The sequence below is a fragment of the Populus nigra genome, chromosome 5 (assembly GCF_951802175.1).
Source record: "Populus nigra chromosome 5, ddPopNigr1.1, whole genome shotgun sequence".
In the NCBI taxonomy this organism is placed as follows: domain Eukaryota; kingdom Viridiplantae; phylum Streptophyta; class Magnoliopsida; order Malpighiales; family Salicaceae; genus Populus; species Populus nigra.
Window position 1 is genome coordinate 2712721 of NC_084856.1, and position 25169 is coordinate 2737889.

General features: G+C 35.3%; 4 protein-coding genes and 1 non-coding gene across 8 annotated transcripts; 2 read left to right on the top strand and 3 right to left on the bottom strand.

Moving 5' to 3' along the window:
• Window positions 1-2030: 2030 nt before the first annotated feature.
• On the bottom strand, window positions 2031-3951 carry LOC133693687 (cytochrome P450 94A1-like). Its single transcript, XM_062114958.1, has one exon. The coding sequence runs from the start codon at window positions 3718-3720 to the stop codon at window positions 2197-2199; it is 1524 nt and encodes a 507-aa protein (XP_061970942.1). The 5' UTR covers window positions 3721-3951; the 3' UTR covers window positions 2031-2196.
• A 2721-nt stretch (window positions 3952-6672) lies between these two features.
• LOC133693876 (probable myosin-binding protein 4) lies at window positions 6673-11995 on the bottom strand. 2 transcript variants are annotated; one of them, XM_062115231.1, is made up of 4 exons: window positions 11721-11995; window positions 9580-10757; window positions 8075-9492; window positions 6673-7214 (listed from the first exon to the last, which is right to left on the bottom strand). In XM_062115231.1, the coding sequence occupies exons 2-3, from the start codon at window positions 10712-10714 to the stop codon at window positions 8108-8110; spliced, it is 2520 nt and encodes an 839-aa protein (XP_061971215.1). In that variant the 5' UTR covers window positions 10715-10757; window positions 11721-11995; the 3' UTR covers window positions 6673-7214; window positions 8075-8107. The 2 variants fall into 2 exon arrangements, with proteins under 2 accessions (XP_061971215.1, XP_061971216.1); XM_062115232.1 differs by having other exon boundaries at window positions 8075-9489; window positions 11721-11994.
• Window positions 11996-14230: 2235 nt separating this feature from the next.
• Window positions 14231-18450, top strand: LOC133693816 (iron-sulfur protein required for NADH dehydrogenase, mitochondrial-like). Of its 3 annotated transcripts, XM_062115142.1 has the most exons (9): window positions 14231-14384; window positions 14477-14598; window positions 14696-14819; window positions 15330-15452; window positions 16002-16099; window positions 16423-16549; window positions 17124-17209; window positions 17676-17801; window positions 17912-18450. In XM_062115142.1, exons 2-9 carry the CDS (start codon window positions 14572-14574, stop codon window positions 18080-18082), a joined length of 882 nt encoding a protein of 293 aa, XP_061971126.1. In that variant the 5' UTR covers window positions 14231-14384; window positions 14477-14571; the 3' UTR covers window positions 18083-18450. The 3 variants fall into 3 exon arrangements, with proteins under 3 accessions (XP_061971126.1, XP_061971125.1, XP_061971127.1); XM_062115141.1 differs by lacking the exon at window positions 14231-14384 and having other exon boundaries at window positions 14391-14598; XM_062115143.1 differs by lacking the exon at window positions 14231-14384 and having other exon boundaries at window positions 14391-14598; window positions 17676-17796.
• LOC133695523 (U1 spliceosomal RNA) lies at window positions 14232-14392 on the bottom strand. The gene has a single exon (XR_009842473.1). It is a non-coding gene; the product is annotated as a U1 spliceosomal RNA (small nuclear RNA).
• A 622-nt stretch (window positions 18451-19072) lies between the features above and the next one.
• On the top strand, window positions 19073-23338 carry LOC133695236 (fructokinase-1-like). The gene is made up of 5 exons (XM_062117132.1): window positions 19073-19722; window positions 20235-20485; window positions 20612-20903; window positions 21823-21975; window positions 22498-23338. The coding sequence occupies exons 1-5, from the start codon at window positions 19327-19329 to the stop codon at window positions 22879-22881; spliced, it is 1476 nt and encodes a 491-aa protein (XP_061973116.1). The 5' UTR covers window positions 19073-19326; the 3' UTR covers window positions 22882-23338.
• Window positions 23339-25169: the final 1831 nt, after the last annotated feature.

Genomic DNA, 25169 nt, shown 5'->3' on the forward strand with positions numbered 1-25169 from the left:
TTTGGTAGTGTAATGAAAAATAAGTTGGAAAAAAATTTTCAGTGTTTGGTTATGTTATGGAAAATGAACTGGAAAATAACTTATTAATGTTTTATTTTTTTTTTCAAGTTTATTAAAATAATGAGGAACAAATCTTACAAATTAAAAAGTTGAATGAGAATGAAATTGAAAAAAAATATAATTTCATAAATTATCTTAAATAAAATAAATAATAATCAAAATAATAGAGATCAAATAAAAATAAAAAAAATTAAAAGATGAAGAAATTAAAATAATAATAATAATTTACATTTCATAAATTAGCCATAATATATATATAGCAATCAAAAGTTTGAGGATTAAATTTGATATAATCAGCAAATAATGACATTTCTAAATTTTTCACAACTTCCGGAAAGTGTTTTCTGCCCAAATTTTTTAGGAAAACACTTTCCTGAAAACCAAGCCAAATTTTCTTTTGACTGGAAAGTGTTTTTCGTTGACCAACTTTTTTAATGGCAAACAAACAAGTGAAAGTTTGGAAAGTCGTTTCCTAGAAACCACTTTCCGGAAAACAAACACAGCCAAAAGGGAAAATACTTTTCTGGAAACCAAGTCAAATTTTTCTTTGACTGGAAAGTGTTTTCTGTTAATCGGAAAGTGTTTTTCTTTGATTAAAAAGTGTTTTTCATTGACCGAAAAGTGTTTTTCGTTGACCACCTTTTTTAATGGTAAACAAACACAAGAAAGTTTGAAAAATAATTTTCTAGAAACTACTTTTTAGAAAACAAACATTACCTTATAATTTTGAAGAAAAAGAAAAAAACTATCCAAAAACAGGTATTCAAGGAGTCTGTTTAACCATGAAACTTGACAAGCATCTTCATTCGTGTTCGAATACAGTTTCTATTTTATATAGGCTATTAAATCAATATTGGGTACTCTGTTAGTATTATAGAAAGAATCAATCTGTCCAATCCTATTCCTTTGCAACGCCATAAGCAGTATTCCCCCTATGAATCTCCGGATCTGCGAAGCCTTTTGAGGATCACCCTTTCTCTCGGAATCTATCTTTGGCCAAGGCAAAGGAAAAAGATGCTTGTACGCACGTAAGCTCAATTGACCCTGACTGTCTAGATCAGGTTTCCAGTTTAAGAAAGCTGTGAGAATGACCTAACGGCCCATTGATGGAAGGAATCGTCAGCTGCTGCTCTGAAGATTGGAGAGGGTGCTCAATCGATCTCTAGCCAGGATGCACTAAAAGCATTCTATCAATGCCGCGCTTGGCCAGCTCTACTATGAAAAGCAAGCTGGATAGAGCGGAATCCAGAGCTGGATTTGAACCAGCATCTCTGGGAAGCATGATAAGATCCCAGCGAAATACCTTTTCTTCTCATCGTGACGGTAACCATAAAACCGCTTGCTACATCCGTAGTCAGTCTATCGCTCCTGACTGCACGCTTCTCCTCTCTCGTTTATCCTCAATCGAGTGAAGGCAGGAATGAGGGGGAAGAGAAGCTAACATCCTAACAGAAACTTCCGGGGAAAGTGACACTGACTGACTTATTGATGTTATGTTCTCCAAGGGGACAGTCAGTCTGCTAGGGTACTCGAAAGAGTCTTTTACAGGTCACTAAGTTCTCTACTATGCCTTTCGCCCCTTCCGGGTTCTGTTAATTTAATAATTTTTCCTACTTCACTCGTCTCGAAGATGAAACTAGACCCCTTTTTTGCAGTACCTTCGGATGAGGTGCATTTATGATACTGGCATGCTTTCCTAGCTATAATTCTTACTACTTCCTTTCTAGTCTTTAATTACCTCCCACTTTCTGTTTTCAACAGAGCATGAAACAGGGGATCTCAAAACAGAGCAACCCCCAAAAATAATCACATCCTTTAAAGTAAGTGACTAAAACCAATAATAACATTGAAAGATTTGAACTTTAAGAATACTCAACCAAGTAAAGTTCAATAAGGTAGAATGCTAAATGCTCAAGCTGGCAGCAAGAGTTAATATTAGGTTTAACAGATTTAAATTGCTATTGACAATATTACATGCAAGAAATTACACTAATTTTATTTTTTATATCATCCATACCTACAGCTGATTACAAACAAAAGTCAACAAAATAACAAAAATCCATTACAGGAATCATGCCGATTATTAATTGCAATTTAACAACTAATCATACACAATAGTACTGAAATCAAGATAATTTAATTAGCTCTCTCCTCGAACCTCACGGGAAAACCACCCTGCATTTTGGACGTCAAATAAGAGATAAACACGGGCTCAAAACCCTCCTCTGCAGCAGGAACAACCTTAAACCTCCGTAAAATCCCGGCTACCACCCTTTTCATTTGCAAGAAAGCCATGTCCTTACCCAAACAAATCCTTGGTCCGGCCTGAAAAACAGGGTAGGAGTATGGGTCCCTCCCTACAAAACTCCACTTCCCATTACTATTAACTCCATCGCCGGATCCCTGCAGCCATCTCTCTGGCTTGAACTTTTCCCAGTCCGGACCCCACAACGTCTCGAGCCTCCCCATTGCATACGGATGGTAAGACACTCTCATTCCCTTCTTGATCACAGTCCCGTCAGGCAAGACATCGTCCTGCATTGCAACCTTGCCATCTATTGGGACTGGAGGGTACAGCCTCATGCTCTCACATAAAGAAGCATGTGTGTAGACCATGTCCTTGACTTCTTCATAAACTGGACTCTCCGATTTGTCTTCTATTTCTCTGACTATTTCCTTTTCCACTTCTGGGTTTTGAGAGAGTAGCCAGAAATACCATGTTAAGGCAGCGGAAGTGGTGTCTCGGCCTGCTAGTATAAAACTGATGACAATATCAGTGACAAAGTCCTCGTCAGAATGGCCTGAGCTCAAGAAACGTGATAGAAGATCTACGGTTTCGAGGGATGATTTGTTGCTGAGTTCCTGCTTCTTTTCTTTGATGATGTTTCTGGCGAACTCACGTAATTCAGAGGATGCTTCTTTGAGGCGTTTCTCTGATCCAATATTGAAGACCCTCTTAATCTTCCAAAGAAAGGGGAATAGCGTAGAGAACCTGTCACTGGAAATCTTGGCAGCTTCATCAAAAGTTTTCGCAAATTCGGCTTCGGCGAGATCAGGCAGCAAGTATGCAGGATCGTATCCGAAAGCGATCTTGCAGATGTTGTCAAAAGCGAATCTTTGAAGTATGTCTTGCAAATCAAGAACTGTATTGTTAGCCGCAGCAGTGGAGAGAATCGGGATTAAGCGTTGAGATACTTCAGTATCGACAACGGTCTCAACGAATTTACGCAATGATTTCGTGTTGAATTCATGGCTGGAAACTTGTCTTTGAAACTTCCAAGAATCACCATCAATGTTAAAGATACCGTTTCCAAGAAAATCAAAGAGGGTTCGCCGAGCTTTGCTACCTTTCTCATAGTTGTAAAACTGGGTTTTAAGCATGTGTTGGACATTTGCAGGGTTTCCTGTAAGAACACGGCTATCATCCAAGAGACGGCGGATAACAACAGTGGCAGTTGGTGAGTTTTGGATAAGATCTGAAGTCCACTGGATGAATCGGTTTCTATTGGCAAAAATGGCTACAGAGGATCCAATTAAGGGGTATGATTTTAGGTTTGGATTAGATTTTGATGATGCTTGGGACTTGGAATTCTTGGTGAGATAGAAGAAGAGTGGGACAAGTAAAAGGGCAAGTGATGCTAAGAGCTCAATAATAGACATGGCTTGGCCTGGTGAATTGCTGGTGGTATTTCTTCTTGGCGGATGGATATCCAGGCAGGGCCGATCGATGTGTGAATTGATAGGTGAACCTTGCGTAGCAATTTATAAGCTCCAAGGACCTGCGAGGAAAGGGGCAAGGCAAGACTTCAATTCCATTTGAAAGAAACACTGTTCTTCTTTTTTGTATGCGTGTGAGATAAGGTACGTGATGATGACTGCTACTTCGGCTCCTGAAGTATGAACCATTCTATCTTGAGATTTCCTTATATGTTGAAAATAGTATCAATTCAAGAATTTATTATTTAAAAATTTAAGATGATAATTTTATATTATTTCTATCTCATTATGAATAATAAATTAATCTTTTAATTTATGAATGATAAATTTAAGCTGATAATCATCATAAGAATAATAAGCTTTTTAATAATTAAAGTTTTAAAATTATATTATCTCAAAGACACTGCCACTTTTTGAGTCAAATGATGTGCTAATTAACAATTAATTTTTTTTCATAATAAATTATTTTGTAGAAGCTTCTTTTCTTAAGAAAATGTTTTCAGTCTTCGATGTCCTGCGAATTACATGACAGTGTGAACGTGGGCTGATCGGCAGCTGTTTGAAGGAATGTTTTCAGCCCAAGGACGGAGTTTTATTTACCACAGTTGAAAAAAAAATAGTGAAGTAATAAAAAAAAATTAATACATTTTCATGAAAATAATTTTTAAAAATAATTATCATATAAAAATTTAATTAAAAAATTTACGATACATAAACAACATGCCAAAAAACAAAATAAAAAATAATTAAAGGAAAATAATTTTACCACATGCAACCTTAATTTAAAATTTTATTATTAAATAAATAACTTTGATCTAACCTATTTCTTTAAGAGGTTTATAATTTCTTAAATAAAATTATCAATTTTAATATTTTATTTTTTAAATTAAATAAAAAAAATAAAAACATCATAAAAAAATATTTTTCTAAATTAAATAGAAAAAAATCTTTTACAAATACGGCTAACTTGATTGGATATTACCAGCATTCAAGATATCTGGCTACTGTTTATGATATGAAGCCACTAGATACGTACAGTACATAATATTTTACAAAAAAAAAATTGTTTTTCTCTTCTTTTTCTTTTAAAAAAAATACTTTGTGTCTTGTGTTACATTATCTAGCACTACTACTAGTTTGATATCCAAAAATCTAATTGGATTTTGTTAATTTTAATGTAAAAGTTTGAGAATTTAAGGTAAAGGGGGTAATGTAATATTATTTAGTGTATTTTTAGGATTGCGATGAAATATGTTTTTTAAAATAATTTTTTGCTTGAAAATGTATTAAAAGAAAAAAAATTAGATTTTTTTTTCAACATAGCACATTAAAATAATTAAAAATATTTAAAAAAACATTAATATAATATTTTTTATACAAAATATATATTTAAAAAACATAAAAAAGGAATTTCAAACGTTTAGGATATCATCACGCCATCATAACTGTTTATTATTCGATAATTATAGGCGCTGCTATTGGGTTTGTTGTTACGTGAAAATATAAATATAAAAAAAAATGTCGAAAAAAGGAGAATTTACGTATATTTCATTCACATATGCATCCATCCGTATTTTTAATTTTAAATATTGTGAATGTTCATGTTTTTTTTTTATTATTAATATGGGTGTCCGGGCCAACTTGCACGCACCTTGACTAATCTCACGGGCCCTGAAGTTAACGACCATGTAAGCCTCCAGTGGCTATCATATGAGCAACCATAAGACTCGAACCTGAGACCACAGAGAGAGAAATCTCTTAGCCCTAAACTCTTATTATTGGGCCAACACCTAGATGGTAATGTTGATGTTTTTTTTTATTTACGTGGGGTGTCCGGGCCAGTTTGCGCGCACCACGACTATTCCCCACGGCCCACTGGACATCCTGCAAGGCCAGGAGCAGGTAAGGCACCGCGGGGGTGACAGGCGTGCACATAGAGGGTCGAACCCGAGACGAGGACGGAACAAGTCACAAGATTGACCACAGCAGCTAGACCCTGAAGTGCAATATTGATGTTTTTTAAAATGCCTTGTGGTTGGCTTTTACAATTACTCTTCCTTCTTTTTTTTCGTAATTATTAAATCATTTATAGAAGCTTCTGCTACACCTCATGTAGAAGCTTCTTTCTTGGGATATAATTTTGATGTGGTTTGACTAAATGGAAGTTTGACCGTGACCTGAACACCTTGATAGGTCGGTAAGATCGTCAGGGAATGCTCAAGCAGATAAGCACGTGTTGTTCACCGGAACACTCCACTGGGAATAGTATAAAATATCTTATTAATCACTTCCATGAGAGACGTGGGGAGTGTCTCCAGGAAATTGCAGCGGCAGCTGCTTTCTATCTCATCCGCACTCTAAGATAATTAAAACACTAGTGGAAGAGTTTTTAAACGCCACCATTCAAAGAGAGACAACGGATGAAAGCACTTTCCAAATAACGTCACTGATGATATATCTCTGTAATTTCCTTGTCTTTTCTGGTCAGCTTTGACTGCGTCAAAAAAGTCCACAAAACAAATACGAGGACGGGTTCTTTGATGTCTTCAATGCTGCGGCGCTTTGAACACTTGAAATATTATTCATAGCGCTAAGATTTGATTGCATTTTTTTTTTGAAATATATTTTTTATTTTTAAAAAATTATTTTTAACATTTACATATCAAAAAAAATATAAATAAACTGATTCAAAACAATAAAAATTGCTTCTCTAATGTGAAAAGCATGGCTGGACGGAAAAAGCAAATAGCTCCTTACCTTGTACGAAAAGTTTTCTACCAGTTATATTATGTTTTGGAAATTCCTATCTGTGAAGAGTTGAAAATCAAATTGGAACCGGCTGCTTGCTGTTCTAATGTGACCAAGATTTAGAATGGAACGTCTTCCTTGCATAAGTTAAAATACAAAGTTGAAATATATTGGATAAAGGGAGAGAAGAATTGCTTCTTATTTTCTTATCTCTGTCACTGGGGATAATGAAAGTGGCCTCTGCATGGTAGAAAGAAATGAAGAGAGGTGGTCTTTCGAATTTACAACGGATCTGTTGACTTCAAGAAATTATAGATAGTGAAGTACATAAAAACGATGCAACTTTATGCAATCTCCTCTATTGGTGCCCTCAAAACTATAAAAAACGATGAACCTGCCTACAAGTTGTAGTAGCAGGAAAGGTAAGCTAAAGAAATCCACCAGGAGGGCGGAAAAAAAAAAGGAGGAAATCACTTCAAAATGGACGGAACCAATCCTCGGAGTATGTGTTATTCTTTTCTTCCAGAAATCTAAGGTCTTATTACCTGTACATGAGAGCTCATTATGCCTGTATATGATTTAGCACGATAGCTGAGATGATGCAGCAGAGCATTTAGCAAGTCCTGCGCTGAAATACTGGTAGATAATGTGCTTGGCTTCCAATTCTTTCAGTAGTGCCAAGTGCATATCTGAAAATTATATCAAGTATAAGAAGAAAAGACACATGCTGAATCTTAAGTGCAGCGTTATTAAAAGATTTAAAATAAGGTGAGGATAAAAGGCAAAGCGTGAATCTCAACAGGGCACAGAGCAAATAACCCTCTCCACTCAACTGCAATCAGAACCAAGTATCTTGAATGGTTCATTAAAGCAGCATAGTTTTGATCAGTTGAATATAGTAACGCAGGGGACAACATAGGACAAAAGAGTCTCATCGTTGTCAACGAGCAGGATTAGTTTTCTCGACATCATTTCCATTTCAGAATTCATGATGAATTCAAAACATGTGAAGGTTGGCAACATATTTATGCTAGTTATTTTCAAGTTCCTTTTAGTTGACAAATACATAAACTAACATTTTCACTGGCAATGGTTAGAGGATTAAACAGCCAAAAAAGAAGAAGAAGCAATGCATAGTGTGAATAGAGTCCTATATCAACAATTAGTTTCTATGTGCATAGACTTTCTAAACTTCTAGCCAAAAGAACACTGGAAGCTGCAAATTTGAAAATGCATCAATATTGTATCATGCCACAATGAATTTCCTCTAAAAATTCCTGGGTGATAGTATATGCTTGGCTCATTAGGTTTTTCTGTACAGAAAAGGGCATCTCAATTTTCAAAACCATTTACCATTCCAATGGGAGAGCTTCAAAATTAGCGAAGGCTGATTATAAATTTCCCTTTTCCAGTAAACATGTTGATTGTAGTGTTACTAATTTCCGAATGAATGCTTCACTACTACCAGAAATTAGCAATTGCAGAAGCAGTAATGACAACAAAATGCACATGTGGAAGAGAATGCAAATGTTATAATGAATATACCAACCCCATAACAAAGCATATAAACTCAAGGAACAGATCAGCTACTATTTCTCATCCCAATTTTCCGCAACTCTTGTAGATGATGAACTATTTCTTGAACAAATTGTAGTCCCTCTTTTCCAGATTGAAGAGAATTGAAAGCATGCTCCAGAAAATTCCTATCAAATTCAAGTGCTTCCAATCTTCCATTAAGGTCTGAGATTTCATTTTCAAGAACAACCAAATCAATTTCTTTGTGTTGCTTGGAGGATTTTTTCCCGTCAAAAATCAGATGGTTACTTTCATTGTTAGCAACAACTTGATGTTTGCCAACTGAAGCACTGGACATTTCATGGGCAGGAAGGCTTCCCACATTATGCCCTCCATGAGCTGCTTCCTGGGAATAGTCACTATCAGACATGGATTGCGAACACCCATGAGATGCAAATTGATGAAGTTTCCTCTCCAAACCCTTCAAACGTTTTGAAATGAGAAACTTTTCTTCTTCATATTCTGACAAAGAAGATTTGACACTAGCAGGTTTCTCATTGTCATTCAAGACCTCCCTAAATGATGAGCTACAAGGAACAATGGTATCATCATAGCATGGGGAAGTATTCTCTAAACTCATGTTTTTCCCCTTCAGATCATCACTTTCCACATGTATAGTCTCTGCTGTTGATTCATTGGAGAGGTTCAATTGCAAAGAGTCTATCTCTGCTTCCAAGTCCTGTATTTCTTTCTCTTTCTCAGCCAGCAGATCATTAGCTTTCTCCAGAGCCTCTACATCATACTCTGCTTGCTCTTCCATCATTCTTAAGTACTGCAGGGCCTCCATATGAAGTGCTGCCTTTTCCTCTTGCAACCTTGTGATCATGGCCATTGCCTGATTTGCAGAAATTGCAGAAGCACTTCTTTCTTCCTCTAATTCCTTGTACAAAGCGCTTATGTGTCTCCTATCTGACTCCACTTGTCGCTTTAACCGATCAATAATACTTTCACCTTCAATCTCAGTGAAAAAGCTTCCATCGAGAGACTCAAGACCGGATGATCCAGTGCTCTCTGTCTTAAGCATTTGAACTCCATTAGATCTCACATCATTATTCATCGGCAATTCATCATCATGACCTTCAATCCCAGTGATAGCGTTATGCGAAGATAAATCAGGCCCTTCAGCAAAAACATTTTCCGTTGGCAACTCCATATCAACTCTTTCAGGTCCATTCACAGTCTGTTTTTTTGCCATAGAAGTTCTTGATTCTCCATCCTCACCACTGGCAGCAGGCTTCCATACATCAATCAGATCCGCACTACGTGAATTTATAGAAGGCACTTCATTAGCAACCTGACCACCTCCTCTGGTAGGTGCAGTTAATATAGAAATTTCCTTGTGCTTGTTGATGGATATATCTTGTCTGTCACCCGTTCCAGTGTCATTTGCTGCTAGAAACAATCACAGGAAGGTAATAAGTTGAATATAAAACAGTTATCCTCACATAACAGGCAAGTGAAAAGATAAGGAGAACTTACATTTCCTTTCTGATGCTTCCAAAGGACCTTCAACAGCATTAGATGATGAGGGAACTGCCAGTGACATGAGATCAGAGAGTGCAGAAAGATTGTAATTCTGAGAGAAAGGAAACATGAGCTCACTTCTCACCGATGACACTCCTACATGAATGTCCATTACACTGGATGAAGAAGGAAAATCATCAAAAGAAATAAGCTGAGGTAAGGCAGAGGGATAGTTTTCGTGATCAGCTTGCTGCCTGTTAAACTCAACATCAGAAGCCAAACCTTTCAAGGAATGATACGTCATCTTCTCCGAGGCTATACCATCGGTCAATGTTTTGGGGGGAACTATAGGCTCTTCCTTCAGCTCCTTCATTATGTGACTAATACTACGGCCCTCATCATCATCAGAAAATGGGAATTCTGACTCAGAATCAGAAGTGAACTTGAGCTCAGTGTATGCTACTTGTGACCCAGGATTGCAACCACACCTTACAAGACGGTGAGATGTTACAGATCCAGGAAAATCCTCTCTCCTTTTCTTTATATTTTCACGGTGGGTTAAATGGCGGGGCATGGGAATATCAGGCTTAGTCATCCCACTCCTAGGTGATTTCAGTTGGGCTACTCTGTTGGAAGGCTGTCTTGATCTCCAAGGCTTATTGCAACATGAGCACATCCTCGTACCAACAGAACCAGAAACAAGTTCTCTACTCCACAAATAGTTCTCGAAACCGTCAGCGCCAATATCAAACCCAAACTTACCCATCAACAGTCTGTTTATATCTGTGCTTGATTTGCTTTTCATAGTGGATGACAATAGACATTCCTCACACATTCCATAGCCATCAGCAAGCTTCCCATGAATGTGACAAGAAATCAAGGTTGATATTTCTGATCTATGGTTGCTGCAAATTACATTTTTATAAAATCCAGGTTTTTCATTGCCCAGAAAATGATCAAGCCTGGAACAAAACATGCAAGGTATTTGCAATCTGCAATAACTTGCAAATTTTGTCAGCAGATACGATAGTGCAGCATCAATCAGCAGCAGAAAGATCAAAAACCATTCAGAAGCTGCTGATTGTAGAACTGTCATAAACCTCTGCAAATTCCTCTGTACTTTAACAAATGAGGTGCCAGTTGGAGCCATTTCCACCAGAAACACACTAGAACTCCATGAATTTCCGGACACGCTAAATAGGAAAAGAAAAAAAATGCTGTTATTCATCAAAATATTTCATAGACCAATCATCCAAATGCATATCTTCTGAATTCAATGCAGCGCGTGGCCACAACCCCCAGAAACCAGAAAAATTGAATCAATTCAGAAATAACTAAGTTACAAATAAATCTGCAGCAATGCTTTTAAAAAATTAAAAAAGAAAAATAGGAGAAAATCAGAAATGTCTTAGAAAGCCCCAAAAAGGAGGATACTCCACTCAACTGTGTACTTTTACCAAAGTTTTTAAGGCTTAACGTGAGACTCTATCTAAAATAATTGAACCTAAAAAAAAGGCAAAGTTAATTAGGGCATAAATGAAAGGATCATGAACTGACAAACTCCTCGTAAAAATGGACAGTTGGAACAAATTCTTAAATAACCTTCAAAGTTAGGGAAACCTGGCTCAGAATTCATAAGAAAATCAGTACAGATTTAGCTCTACCCAATTGCACAAGGTAGTAATAAAATCAACCAACAAGAAGAATACTAAATTAAAAAACAAAAAGAAGAAGAATCCTCTACCCAACCCAACTACACAATATAACACTAGAATCAGCTAACAACCCCAATAAAGATGACAGACAGCAAATTTAATTTGCAAACCACATCGATTAATGCTAAGAAGCCAATCCCAGATTCACTTTTGAGATCCTTTTTTACTTGGTCCCACAAAAAAAAAATTTATCCCTTGTGAATTCTGCATAATTACGAATTCACTACTTCATGCATGATCTGCACTCTTTCAAGGTTGGAAACACGAATGCTGAGAAATTAAGAACCGCTAAACCAATCATTATACGTGAAAAGAAAAAGGATCAAGGTGAAATACAATGTACAATGCAATTACAACACAGATTCGTATAAAAAGAATTGAACTTTAAAAATGGGTTTCAATCATAAGCACCAAAATAAAAACCAGAGATTGAAAATGCACCTGGGACACAATGGAATTTAACGAGGAAGAGAGTGGAAGGGCATTGCCATTATAAATTATTTCCAAATTCGACAAAGAAAATTAGAGAAGACAGACACGAAGGTGGTGATAATAAGGGAAAATTATAAAATGGTTGATTATTTATCACTGAGGAAAATGAGTGACCGTTGAAATCAACTGTCTCGGATTAGTATGGTGATGGCCAAAATAGGAATGCAAATGCAATCGGCAAAAAACACCCATCCCATCCCGATTATTTGGACAGGTGTTCAACTTTAGTTTAATAAATTAGTCCATTCCAAAATGATCCGCCGCTTCTCGAACCATTTTTTTTTTAAACATCAAAAATAATGTTAAGAATACGGTGAATTTCTTTACAGAGACATTAAACTCCACGTCAATCTTGAAACTTCTTAATTTGGATTTTTATCAATCTGGCTCAAGCCTTTAATTAAATTTTTTGACCTAATCGTTTTCACAATTCAAAAATAATCTAGATATCGGTAAAAACAAATGTTTAACTTTTAGAAAAACCTCAAAATAACGATAAAAAAAAAATCTAGATTAAATTGACCCGAGTTACGTTACAATTCGGGTCATAGAATCTACTAGCTTTAATAATTATATTTTTTATAAATTACTTTTATTTAATTATATAATAAAAAACAGATACTCATAAAATCGAGCATCAACTCTAAAATAGATGTTTATTTGAAATCATGATAATTCTATAAAAAATATATAAAAATAAATCATGAAATTTATTTCTCAATCACTCCAATATTATTGAATGAAATAAAAAAATTGAATTAAAAAACTAAAGGGCCAAAAACTCTTTTTAAAAAAAATATATCGAGTTTGGTGGACAAACACACCAAACATGTGAGTTGAGTAACTCAGGTTATTATGTTAAACCCGCAAATCAGGTCATGAACTCCACTATAATTAATATCTTGTTTTTTTAAAAAATATATTTTTTTTATTTAATTATAAAATAACAAAAATAAACGATCACAAAATCGAGCACCAACCTAATACCAGGGCTTTTTTATACCATAATAATCTCATAGAAAATGAAACAAAATAATTTATGAAACTCAATTCCCAATCAATTTATTATTGAAGGATAAAATTAAAAAAAAATAAAAAAAAAATAAACTTGCAAATTATATCAACCCATGAAACCTGCAAATTAGGTCAACCCACAAGACCTGTGAATAGGTCCAAAAACTTTATAAAGTTTAATAACATTGTTTTTTAAAAAATATATTTTTTAACTATATGGTAAAAAAAATTGAAGATCACAAAATCGAGTTCAAATAAAAAAAATAACCCTCCAAACCCGTGAATTGAGATAACTTGGGTTACCACACCAAACCTGCAAACTAGGTCATTGGTTCCACAAAGTTTAGTTAACTTGATTTTTTTCTTAAATTATTTTTTATTTAACTAAATATTAAAAAAGTAGACGATTACAAAATCGATCATTAACTCAGTATTAGAACTTTTGTTTGACACCGTAATAACTTTATATAAAGAAAAAATAAAATAAAAATTATAAAGTTTAATTATCAAACAATTCAATGATGAAAGGTGAAATTAAAAAAAATATATAATATAATCAAAGAGATATAACCCAGTAGGGATTAGTAGATGACAAAACCCTTACATTTTGTATTTACAAGAATATTAATAATGTTGCATACTATGTGTGATTTTTGGGAATAATAAAATGAATGTAAATATTTTATTGTAACTATTATGCTAAGATTTTATGATGTTTTAGACTTAAATATTAATTAAATCCATGATTATCCAATGTGGATTTTAATTTGATATGTTTGTATTAAATTTCTAAAATAGTAGCTAAATGATCCTTTATTGGTGGTAATGTTTCAATTATTGTATGGATGATTTAATTGGAAAATTTCAAGTAAAACTATTTATTAAATCCGACTAGTGCTTCATTAATTTCTTTTATTTATTTGAAATGTGCTTACAATATCTATATATAATTTTATACACAAAAACAAACATAGACGCATGGCATAGGGTGGACACATATCTATTAGAATCTTCTGGTAATGGTATGAATATTTTTTAAAACATTGGCTAAATCTTCATGTGTCATTTTTTTTATATATAAAAAAGATATCTTCTTCAAGTCTATTTTATGTGTGAATCCATGGACTTCGCCCTTTTGCCAGCAGCTCTTCGATCCACCTAGGAAAAACTCCATGGCAAGAACACTACCAACATTTATGTTTCTTTCCTTGTTCAAGAAAATGCATCTCCACAACTTAATGTTTTTTATGAGCACGAATTCTATTCATATACGCTGAATAATTGAAAGCAATTGATGAATAGTTGGAAGCATGAGCTACAAACTAGCTGTTACTATCCCTCCTTTTCTTTTAAGAAGCTTTCAGACATTAGACCTTTCAGCATGAAGAAGGACGGTGCCACCTTCCCGCTCGAGGCCCATCATTTTGAAAATTTGGTAAGGATTGGAGAGGGGCCGCGCGGACGCAGGCCCCAACTAGCACAAATTATGACGTACACTCTCCCACTTGGGGAGATGTTAGGCTCGCGCACTCTCTAAGTGCAATGAGAACCGCCAACCTAGGCCATGGGCTTTCTTGATCGCCCATCGACCCCGTCCAGGTAAGTAATTTTTCCTTTGCAGCTGCCTGCTGTTTTATAATCCATCCTTTTACTCCACTCTCCATTTCTTTCCGATGTGGGGCAAAGATCAGTCGATCATCAACACGTAAAACAAAGACTGTATCGAGATTTTCAAAAGAATTCATCTGTCTTGAAGAAGCTGTGTGTTTTGAACTAGGTTGGATCCATGAAAGGATTCTTGGGACCTTTGAGCGTAAGTTGAGGTCTTTTATTTTGGATCTGGTTTCTTCCTTTTTTGGGTTTTGATAATTTGATGGAGATGGTGATGGGGTGGTGGGTTTGGATTGCAGCGGCTTGGAAGTATTAGGAGCTACTCAGGGACGTTTAAGAGATCACAATTGCGGCTTGAAGGGGTTAAGGATGTTATTGCTGTTGCTTCTGGTAAAGGTGGCGTTGGCAAATCCACCACTGCTGGTACTTTGTTTTTGGGATTACTTCTCTTTTTTTATTTTATAGTCTTAGGGGCAGTTAAGTTGAAGGGTTTGTTTCATTTTGAGCTTTTTAACAAGTTTGTTTTCATTGTTCTTCTTAAAATGGAGTCTCTTTGGGGGTTTTGGGACCGTAAATTTCCATTCTTTTTGTCAGTTTTGCTGAGCTAATGAGGCAATTAGGTGATTGCAATGTTCCAACTTCCGGGTCAATGATTATATGCTGATTTTGAGAAATGACTGCGTTATTAGTTTTCATTTTGAAATATTTACTTTTTCTGTGATGTTTCAAGTGGGGGTGGTTTAAAGAGGAGTGGAAAGTGGAAACTAACTTCAAATTATGAGCAATATTGATTGTTTCTCTGAATTCAAATGCGTTTGATTACCATGTCATATGTCTTCTCTTTGTACATGAGATCCACGAGGCACTTACCATTGCCCTTTTCCTTAATGCTGTTTGATTTGATTCATATCCGCAAACTGGTTGGACCTGCAGTTAACTTGGCTGTTGCACTTGCTATTAAGTGCCAACTGAAGGTGGGCCTGCTTGACGCTGATGTTTATGGACCATCTGTTCCTATGATGATGAAGATTGACAGGAAGCCAGATATCACTGAAGGTAACGCTTTAAGTCTCTAATGTGTTCAAGAAGGCATGTTGTCGATTTATGTTAGTATTTTAAGTGGATATCAATAAGTTGATCCTTGTAAGTGCGATAGCAAGGGGTTTGAGATAGTTAGAAGTTGTTTGCTCTATTTAAGATCGTTTACTAACCTTGGTTGATTTCATAACTCATCATTCTTTCTCACTCTCACTACTGAATTACATGCTTTGTGCTTTGTACCTTGCAAAATGTGTATTTTGAAAATATACTGAGACACAAGGAAGTGAATTTATCGTATAAGTCAATTTTCACCCCCCCTTGACTCCCCTTCTACACGCATGGCAGATGCCGATGTTGGAGAATGAGTTTTTGTTTTTGTGACTTCATTTACTTCTAGTGATTTCCTTGTGGGTTGAAGTTATGTGAATTTAACATCCAGTGTTGAACTTGAGGTGACACACAATCACACCCAAACATATGCAATGGATCTCTGTTTGTCATGCTTATAACTTGTAAACAACAATTTGAACATAACTTTCTCTCTCTCCTCTCTCTCCCTTGCAGATAAGAAGATGATTCCAATAGAGAACTATGGAGTTAAGTGTATGTCAATGGGATTTCTTGTAGAGAAGGATGCCCCTATCGTATGGAGAGGTCCCATGGTACGTTAGTCGTTATATTTCTCCTACATGTTGGCAATTCATCTTTCAGATGGATTGTGGTCTTACATCAACTTAACAAAAAATCTCAACAATTCATCATTAGTTAATATAATATGATGCTTTTCCTTTTCTTTAAGTGAAAAATATGTCTAAACATTGATAAAAAAAAATCGAGATAACCCCGTGCTTTACATTTACTCTCCTTTCATCCTTATGCCTTTACATCATCTGCAAATAATTACTGGTGGCAGGAATGTAGCAGTTTTGTCCATAGAATTTTTTATTTGCTTCTTATGAGAACTTGAGTCTACCTTCTACTACAGGTGATGAGTGCTCTTGTGAAAATGACTAGGGGAGTTGATTGGGGAAATCTTGATATTCTTGTGGTGGATATGCCCCCTGGTACTGGCGACGCACAACTTACTATGACCCAAAATCTGCAACTATCTGGTGAGTAAAGAGTATTTCATTTAGCCTGAGGACAAAAAAGTATTGCTCTCCATTTCCCTTTTAAGGTTTTGTTAATTTTGTTGCGCTGATTTAATTATCAAAATGACAATTGCCATTATGCTGACTAGCCTTTTGTCTAATTAATAATACTAAATGTTGTTTCTAGGTACCTTGTTTATATTAGTATCTTGTTTTATTCCTGACCTTTATTTTTATGGCTCCTGGATATAATATGGATATGTTGTGACACTGCAAGCATTATGTTTACAGTGTTGAAAATGATTTTGGATGACTTAATATTTCATTTGCTTCATCTGGCTTTCTCTCGATGCATTTCTGTGGATGACTTAATACTGATTCCCTTCCAACTATTTTGTAAACAGTAAAGTTTTCTCCTTGATAATAAGCAGAAAAGGTTGTGATGTTTGTAAATGTGCTTTTGTTGGTTCATTCAGTCTGTTTCCCACATGTTATATAACTCCCTATATCTAATTGGGGGCCAAAGAAGAAAGCTTTTCCTATTTTATTGCCAACAAGTGACTCTGTTTAAGTAACATATTTTCTTCTTGTACAGGTGCATTGATTGTTTCAACTCCACAAGATATTGCTTTGTTGGATGCTCGTCGAGGAGCTAATATGTTCTCTAAAGTTGGCGTTCCTGTATGATCATTTCTTTTGCTGAAATCTGAAAATGTTTCATTCAGTAATTAGTGAAAAATTCAGCAATTTGGCTTAGATAATGAAGCATTACTAGATATTGCATAAATAAAAAACTGATTATGATCAGCGGGATAACATTTTTTTATTACAAATCACATTAGTTACAAACGATAATGATTTTGTAAGTTTTGGCACTACACACATGAAACATGCAAGCACCCATGGATGCATGTGAAACATGCAAGCATCCGTTGGTGGATCGATATATTTCTCTTGCATCATGTGTTTTCACAGATTTATTAGTTTTTGGTATATTAGTAGAAACTGAAGCAAGTGTTTTCCTCCTCTGTTACTTGTCATGGAGGAGTTTGGGATTTTTATTCTATTGTTTGTGATATTCTATAGGAAAGGAAAGAAAAGCTGCTGTTAATAATTCTATTTATAAGCATCCTAATGATGTTTACAGATTTTGGGATTTGTAGAGAACATGAGTTTCTTCAAATGCCCGCATTGTGGTGAACCTTCATTCATTTTTGGGAAAGAAGGAGCTAGAAATACAGCTGCTTCAATGGGTCACAACTTTATTGGTGAGGTATGCCAACTTGTTTATTTATTTACTTTCGACATGAGGAGTGCAATCTCTTGATGTTCCAGTTGATTTGTAATTAGTAATTCACTTCAATTTACATTATAATGTTTCAGATACCATTAGAACTGGACGTCAGAAAAGGTTCTGATGAAGGCATCCCTGTAGTGATTTCAGCACCTGATTCTGCGATCTCCAAAGCATATGGTGGTACAGCACAAAATGTTGTCAACAAACTTGAGGAATTGGCAAAGGAACCATCTCTCCATCCAGAGATTAATCTGTAAAAACTTTGGTAGAAGAACAATCTCCCCTCCCCCCCATTTACTATGATCTAGTAGCCATCAAATACTTTTTCTTGATTTTGTTACTTACTTGGTGCTTATATAGTATGCTAATTTTATTCTGTCTTTACCTTTTCGTTGTATGAATAAGTCGATGTATTCTAGAAATAGGGCATGGGGAAAAGCTCAGAGCAATTTGCTCCAGATCTCAGCCAGTGGTTCTCTTCCTCTGCAGATTGTTTAGCTACACTGACAACATTTTGATAAGCGAGTGAAACAATTGGGGGTATGCATCCACCTATCCTGACATCATTCCAGATGCTGTAGCCAAACTATTGACATTAATTTTAAGTTTTCTTGAAGTTATAGCACTGATGAGAACTCATTAATTCTTGAATGATTACAAAAAGGCTATCCATTTACCTAGTCATGAAATACCAGGTTGTAATAAGTCGTTGGGGAGGATTAGTTTAAGAATTCCATAACGCAAACTATTGACATTAATTTTTTATTTTTTATTTATTTTTATCAAGAGATTCAAAGGATTATTTTCTGTGAGGCAGAAATATTTCGTTTAGTTATTGTATATTGGATTGGCATATGTTTAAAACTGAATATAAAGAGTTCTATCTCCTAATTTGAGAGTTGGTCTCGTAGGATGTTGGACGGTGTCGTAGAGTTTTTTTTTTTTAAATAATTGAAATATATTAAAATAATATTTTTTAAAAAAAATTAATGTATAAAAACAATTTAAAAATATAAAAAAATTAATATGTTTTTTAAAAAATTGTTTGATGGAACTTCTAAATTAACTCTAAAAAGAATAAAATTATCTTTATTTTTATTTTTATTTTTATTTTTATAATGTTGAAAAAAATGATAAAAAGAAAACTATCGTACATATGAGAGATCAATATATTTATTTTTCTAATTTCTTTAAAAGAAAAAACTTCCTTGAATTCGAGATATCAAGAAGGAAAAAAAAATAATAATCTTATCCTTACAAGAGAAGGGAAATAGAAAAGTCTGTAACTTAAAAGTTGATCAAAGATTTCCTCCCAAAATCCCCACCCAAACAACACCAGACGAAAAAAGTTGCAGCGGTCTCCACTCTCCACTTGACCACTCCCTTCCCTGCAACTAGAGGCAAATCCATTCCTCTCAGTTTCCTTCCATTTCCCTCCTCTCATTTCCGTTACTTTCCTTTCTTCTCTTCACTCTCAATCTCCTTCCCGTTCCGCCCCTGAATGCATAACTACACCGTAACTCTCAAATCTCCACTCCCTTACCATGCACCTCCTTCCCACCCTATCTTCTCTCTCCCTCTTAACCCTAGACAGTTTGTCCTCCCTTTATCCCCTCATAAAACTGGAGGATCCATCTACCACAACCCCGTTTTCATCTGTAAGGGAACCCAACTATCCGTCCCCAGTCATGGCTCTGCTTCGCTTGGACCTTCAAACGGGAACGGTGCTGCCGTTCACGACTGGAAAGTGAGGAGTGTTGGTATCGAAAACATTGATGTTGCCACCCTTGGAAATCTCTGTGTTGATATTGTTCTTAATGTTCCAAAATTGCCCCCTCGTTCTCGTGAGGCTAGTTTTGCTTATATGCAAGAGCTGTCCAAATCCCCTCCTGATAAGGTTTGTTCTTCTTTTAACTGATTTCAGTTGTTTAACTTTTTGAAATTATTAGTAACGAAGATAAATTACATTGAAAAATATGAAATTGGAGTGTTGTATTTATGACCCTGTTGTTAATATTACCTTTTAATTTGAATTTTTGATTGATTATTATGGTTTTAGCAGAAATTTAATCAGTATAATTGAAAATCTATGAAGTTTAATTCTCGCATCAGTGACCCTTTTATTTGTTTTAGCTGTTCATCTGTTTTTGGATTGGTTTTTATGTGAATTTTGCAAGTTCAGATGCTGATGTTAGTATTTAATTTGTGGAGATGATTGGTATAAAAAAAAATGACAAGGAAAATAAATAAAGTTATGTTTGTGTTGATTAATGTTATTTTTGAAGAATTTCAATCGGTATTTGACTCATTATCTTACTAATAAATGGCAATTACATTACTGACCACTTGTCTGTGTTGGTTGTTAGTTTGTTTTTAAAGTAATTTGTGCGTGTTCCTTTTTGCAAGTAGAAATACTGGGAAGCTGGAGGTAACTGCAATATGGCTATAGCAGCTGCAAGATTGGGACTTCATTGCGCCACGATTGGTCACGTGGGTGATGAAATATATGGGCAATTTTTGCTTGATGTGCTTCGCGAGGAGGGGATTAGTATGGTTGGGATGAGTGAAGATGGTGATATTGTTGATAGTTCTAATGCTTCATATGAGACCCTTTTGTGTTGGGTTCTTGTTGACCCTTTGCAAAGACATGGATTTTGTAGGTAAATGTTTTCCTGGACGTGTAGAATTAGATTACAATATTGAAAAAAAAATGAAAAAAAAATTAGGTTGCTATTATCTTTTTGTGCTCAACAGGATCATCGTTATGTGGCTTTTGTTGTTTTCAGTCGAGCAGATTTCTGCAAGGACCCTGCATTTAGCTGGATGACTAAATTAACAGAAGAAGTAAAGATGGCTATTAAACAGTCAAAGATCCTGTTCTGTAATGGTTATGGATTTGATGAGCTTTCCCCAGCTCTGATAATGTTAGCTCTAGATTATGCTGTTGAAGTTGGAACATCTGTTTTCTTTGATCCTGGACCACGTGGAAAGAGTCTTTTGACTGGAACACCTGAAGAACGACAGGCTTTAAGCCATTTGTTGAAGATGAGTGATGTTCTTCTTCTAACATCTGATGAGGTTTGACCAAGAACTTTCTTGGAATGTTTTAAGATTAGCTTCAGTTCTCAGCAAAATGCAATCACTTTTAATCTCCAATCAAAAGTTCAAAACTAGTCCAATATTGAAAACAATTCTGAAAGTAGTAATAATGACAATAATAAATACATAAGATAAGATTACCTTGTGTTTTTGTTTATATCCCTTGCATACTGTGATTGGCACATGTGTATACCTAGAGATTACAAAATAATAGAGAGTTTGGTCGAGCATGAAAAATTTGGAAAGACAATTTTTTAGTATATTCTTTTCATGTCTAACATTTAACTTAAATATGAAATGCTGTATAGAGATTAATTCAGAGTTGTGGATGAGTTAGTCTGGATCTTGCAATGAAACTATGGTCAATGTGTAAACTATTCTTCAAAAAATTTCATTTGTTGAAGTATAAACTGATTGTTAAATGAATTAGTTTTATTAAGCACTTTCCATCTGTCCCTATAAGTTTTTGAAGTTCAATGCTAACATAGATTCTTACTGCGTGATTGTCATCATAACTTTCGCCTTGTTCTTTGGATATGATCAATTACAGATTGCCACTTACTTCTATAGAACCAATAAGTACTGAAATCCTTCATGGCTCATGAATACTACTTGTTAATAGATACACAACATGACTAAAAAGCTCCAAACAGCATCATCAATGTGTTTTATCCACGAATTAGAATATTAGTTTTAGATTTTTCCTTGGCCATTATACGCCAGGAGTTCTTTATTTTTTGGTTTGTCTTGGAGCTTTTTATGGCTGTTACAAGTAGTTTGTTACACTTCACTTGTATAGCAATTAACTCGTCTTTCATTTGTGCTCTGAGTTTGAATTCTTTAAGCTGTTTGCATGGTGCTGTTCTGATTTAGTTCGCATACATTAATTATCTGACAGGCTGAGTCATTGACTGGAATAGGAAACCCAATACTGGCAGGCCAAGAATTGCTTAAAAATGGGATACGCACAAAATGGGTGATCATTAAAATGGGTTCGAGGGGCTCGATTCTAGTTACCATGTCAAGTATATCCTGTGCCCCTGCATTCAAGGTATGATATTCCTGACCTTTTCATAGAGTCATTTGAAGGTGCAACTCTATTGTATTTCCTTGAAACCATGCGCCTTTATTCTCCCGTAGAATGCCTTAGTTTTAGGATGTTTTTAGTGCATCAAATTTGAACATGTTCATAGTTAATTTCCACCATTTACTGCCTCATTTTGCTTGCTGGACATTGCCAAAGCCTTTGGGCATTCAAAACCTGAGGAAGCGAAACCAAGAGCATGGCAAGTAGTAAAGAGTCTTTTTTCTGATCATCTTTGATTTTTTTTTTCTTTTTTTAATTTAGGCCATGTTAGTTTTGCTTTTATACACTTGTGAATAATTCATACTCAAGCTTCCCATAGCTAAGCTCTTCTTTCTACCCATATATCTTGAAAAGTGGAAAATAAGATTTTGATTGATATTCTTAGTGGACACTGGACAGTCCAATATTTTGTCTAACTATTTTTCCCATTACGTGTCCTAAAAAGTGGAAAGTAAAATTTTGATTGGTATTCTAAAATGTGATCAGGTGAATGTCATTGACACTGTTGGATGTGGAGATAGTTTCGTAGCTGCTATTGCATTTGGTTATATCCATAATATACCATTGGTAAATACATTAGCAATTGCAAATGCAGTAGGTGCTGCAACTGCCATGGGCTGTGGCGCTGGTCGCAATGTGGCTACCTTGGAGAAAGTAATTGAACTCATGAGAGCATCAAATATCAACGAGGATGATGAATTCTGGAATGAACTAGTAAAAGATATGGATACTGGAGTAATCACGTTTCTGTCAAAAATGGTCATAAATGGAAGGAACAATCATGTAAACCATGTCGCTCTACAAAAAGTGGTTTCTGAACTGCTCCCAAAGCTCAAAGATAATAGGTTAGAGGGAAAAGTGGCTTCTTGATGGATACAGTAGAATGCAGGTATCACTTGATGGATGCAATAGAATGCAGGTGTTTAGAATCAATTTGATTTTTGAGGTACTAATTAATTTTGTTGGTTTAGTGTGCTCAATTTCACTGGCAGTTCTGCTTGCCATGAATCGATTGCCATAAGTAATACAATAGAGTTCATCTTTGGTGGAACAAGGATGAGATACTTGCCAAGTAAAGTTCCTTTCCAATCAAAGAATCAGCAGAAGTCACATTTTTCCTCTTCTGGATCATTTAACATCATGGTTGCGCGTTGACATCCCAGAGAGTTGCGCTTTTGAACCGGGTTTCTCTGAACAACTTTTCTTGCAATCCTATGCTCATGAACATGTTCCAATTCTTTGCACCATTGCAACATGATTACTTCTGTAGCAGGTATTATAATATGATTTTTATTCTCTATAAAAGAGATTGATTTCTCTTGCACCATATTAAGTTTTTGTTAGCGCCAAGAAAACACTAAGCTCCTGTGATTGCAAATTGTCGAAGTTGCGTTCCAAGTCTATAATGAAATGAAATGATTTCAGGAAAAAGTCCACCGAGCATTAGCATATTTTCTTGCATGCTTAGTAACTGAAGGTGAGTTCCAGAAGGATGTGGCCTGTGGATGATAAAGTGATCTATGTATGTAATGATAGTATGTAGAGAGGAGCATTAGTATAATGAGCGAGGAACCCCGTGCAGGATTACCAGTTTCCATAAGACCCCACCTTTTTTAGCTTCTTGCCATGCCGATTGGACACCATAATTATTCAGCATTTATACGAAGCCGCCATTGCCAGTAACTCGTATTTGGAACTTATTTTTTACGTGTTATAAATTATAATCATGATTTACAGTATAAAGATCGTATAAGAAAATCGGTGATTGGGATCAGGAGCTGCAATGGGCAAAAATTCACCTGCGGAACAAAACTTGTCTCTCTATTTTGCTTCGGCTCTCTTGGCGCTCCTATGTTTACCATGTTTCCACTGAAAGAAAATGTTTTCAGGGCAACTGGAAGTGATGTCACTTCTAAATGCTCTGTTGTAAATTTGTGTCTTTTCGTTTTAAAGCTTTAATTTTGCTGCTTCTGCCAGACCTGGAGAGTACTGCAGCGTTTTTTACTTGAATTTTTTCATATTTTTTCTGCCAGGCCTTGTTATTTCTCATCTTGGACTGCGTTCTTTTACGCAACCTTCTTGCCCTGTGGCGCATTTTGTTTCTGTGGTATAAAAATATTTTAATTTATTTTTTTATTTCAAATTAATTTATTTTTTTATAATTTTAGATCATTTTTATATTAAATTTAAATTTAAAAAATATATATTATTTTAATATATTCTGAAATAAATATTTTAAAAAGCATATCATAGTATAAACTCGGCCGTTTTGGAAGGTGAAAATATCATTTTTTGTGTGTTTTTTTTTTTCAATCACAATTTAAAAAGGAATTTCGCCATGGTGCTGCCGCTGCTCTGCATTTCTACATGGCTGCATCACCTTCACCAATCAAATTGATGGGACGGGATTTGGAATTCAGTTAATTAGATTTTTTGGGCCCCCAATGTAATCAAAGAGCGATACTAACTAGAATTACAACATTGCCGAAGACATCTACCTCGTTGCCTTCATTTTGTAATAATCTCTTTTTACTCGTGTATAATTTCTTTTTCTTGGTTTGAGAATTGAGAGTTACTAATCATCTTTTTCTAGTATTTAAAAAAAAAAAACAAAATTATTTTTCAAATTGATTGATGCTGCGGGTAGAATGGAATCAATCATTACACAGAGAGACGAAAGGAACCCTGGTCTCATCTTTTTATCCCACTAGAGAATCGAAGTTCACCTTACTTGATTTACGGCCTACTGAATCTAAAAAACCATTCCAAAATTGATTCAAAAAAGCTAGAAAAATCCAAAAATATATTTAAGGAGCTCGAGTCCAACTCTTAAAGGTGTAGGCTTGTGCAACATCCCGAGCACATGCATGCATGCCCCAACTGGTGCAGGGCATGTGCCCACCACCTGGTTGGGCGTGGCATGCAAGGTGCCGGGCATCCATCCCAACATTTTCCTGGGTTTGGATGCGTATTCTAAGCCAAATAGGCTTGGGTTCATGTAGCATTTCAAGCCCAACACTTGCTAAGGGTTTTTTTAGAGACCTGGTGCAAGTCCTTCAATATTTTTCAACGTATTATTTTAAGTATAATATAATTTAAAATATTATAATGTTGAAACTACATTTCAATCCTTCATATTCATAAAAAAAATAAGATTC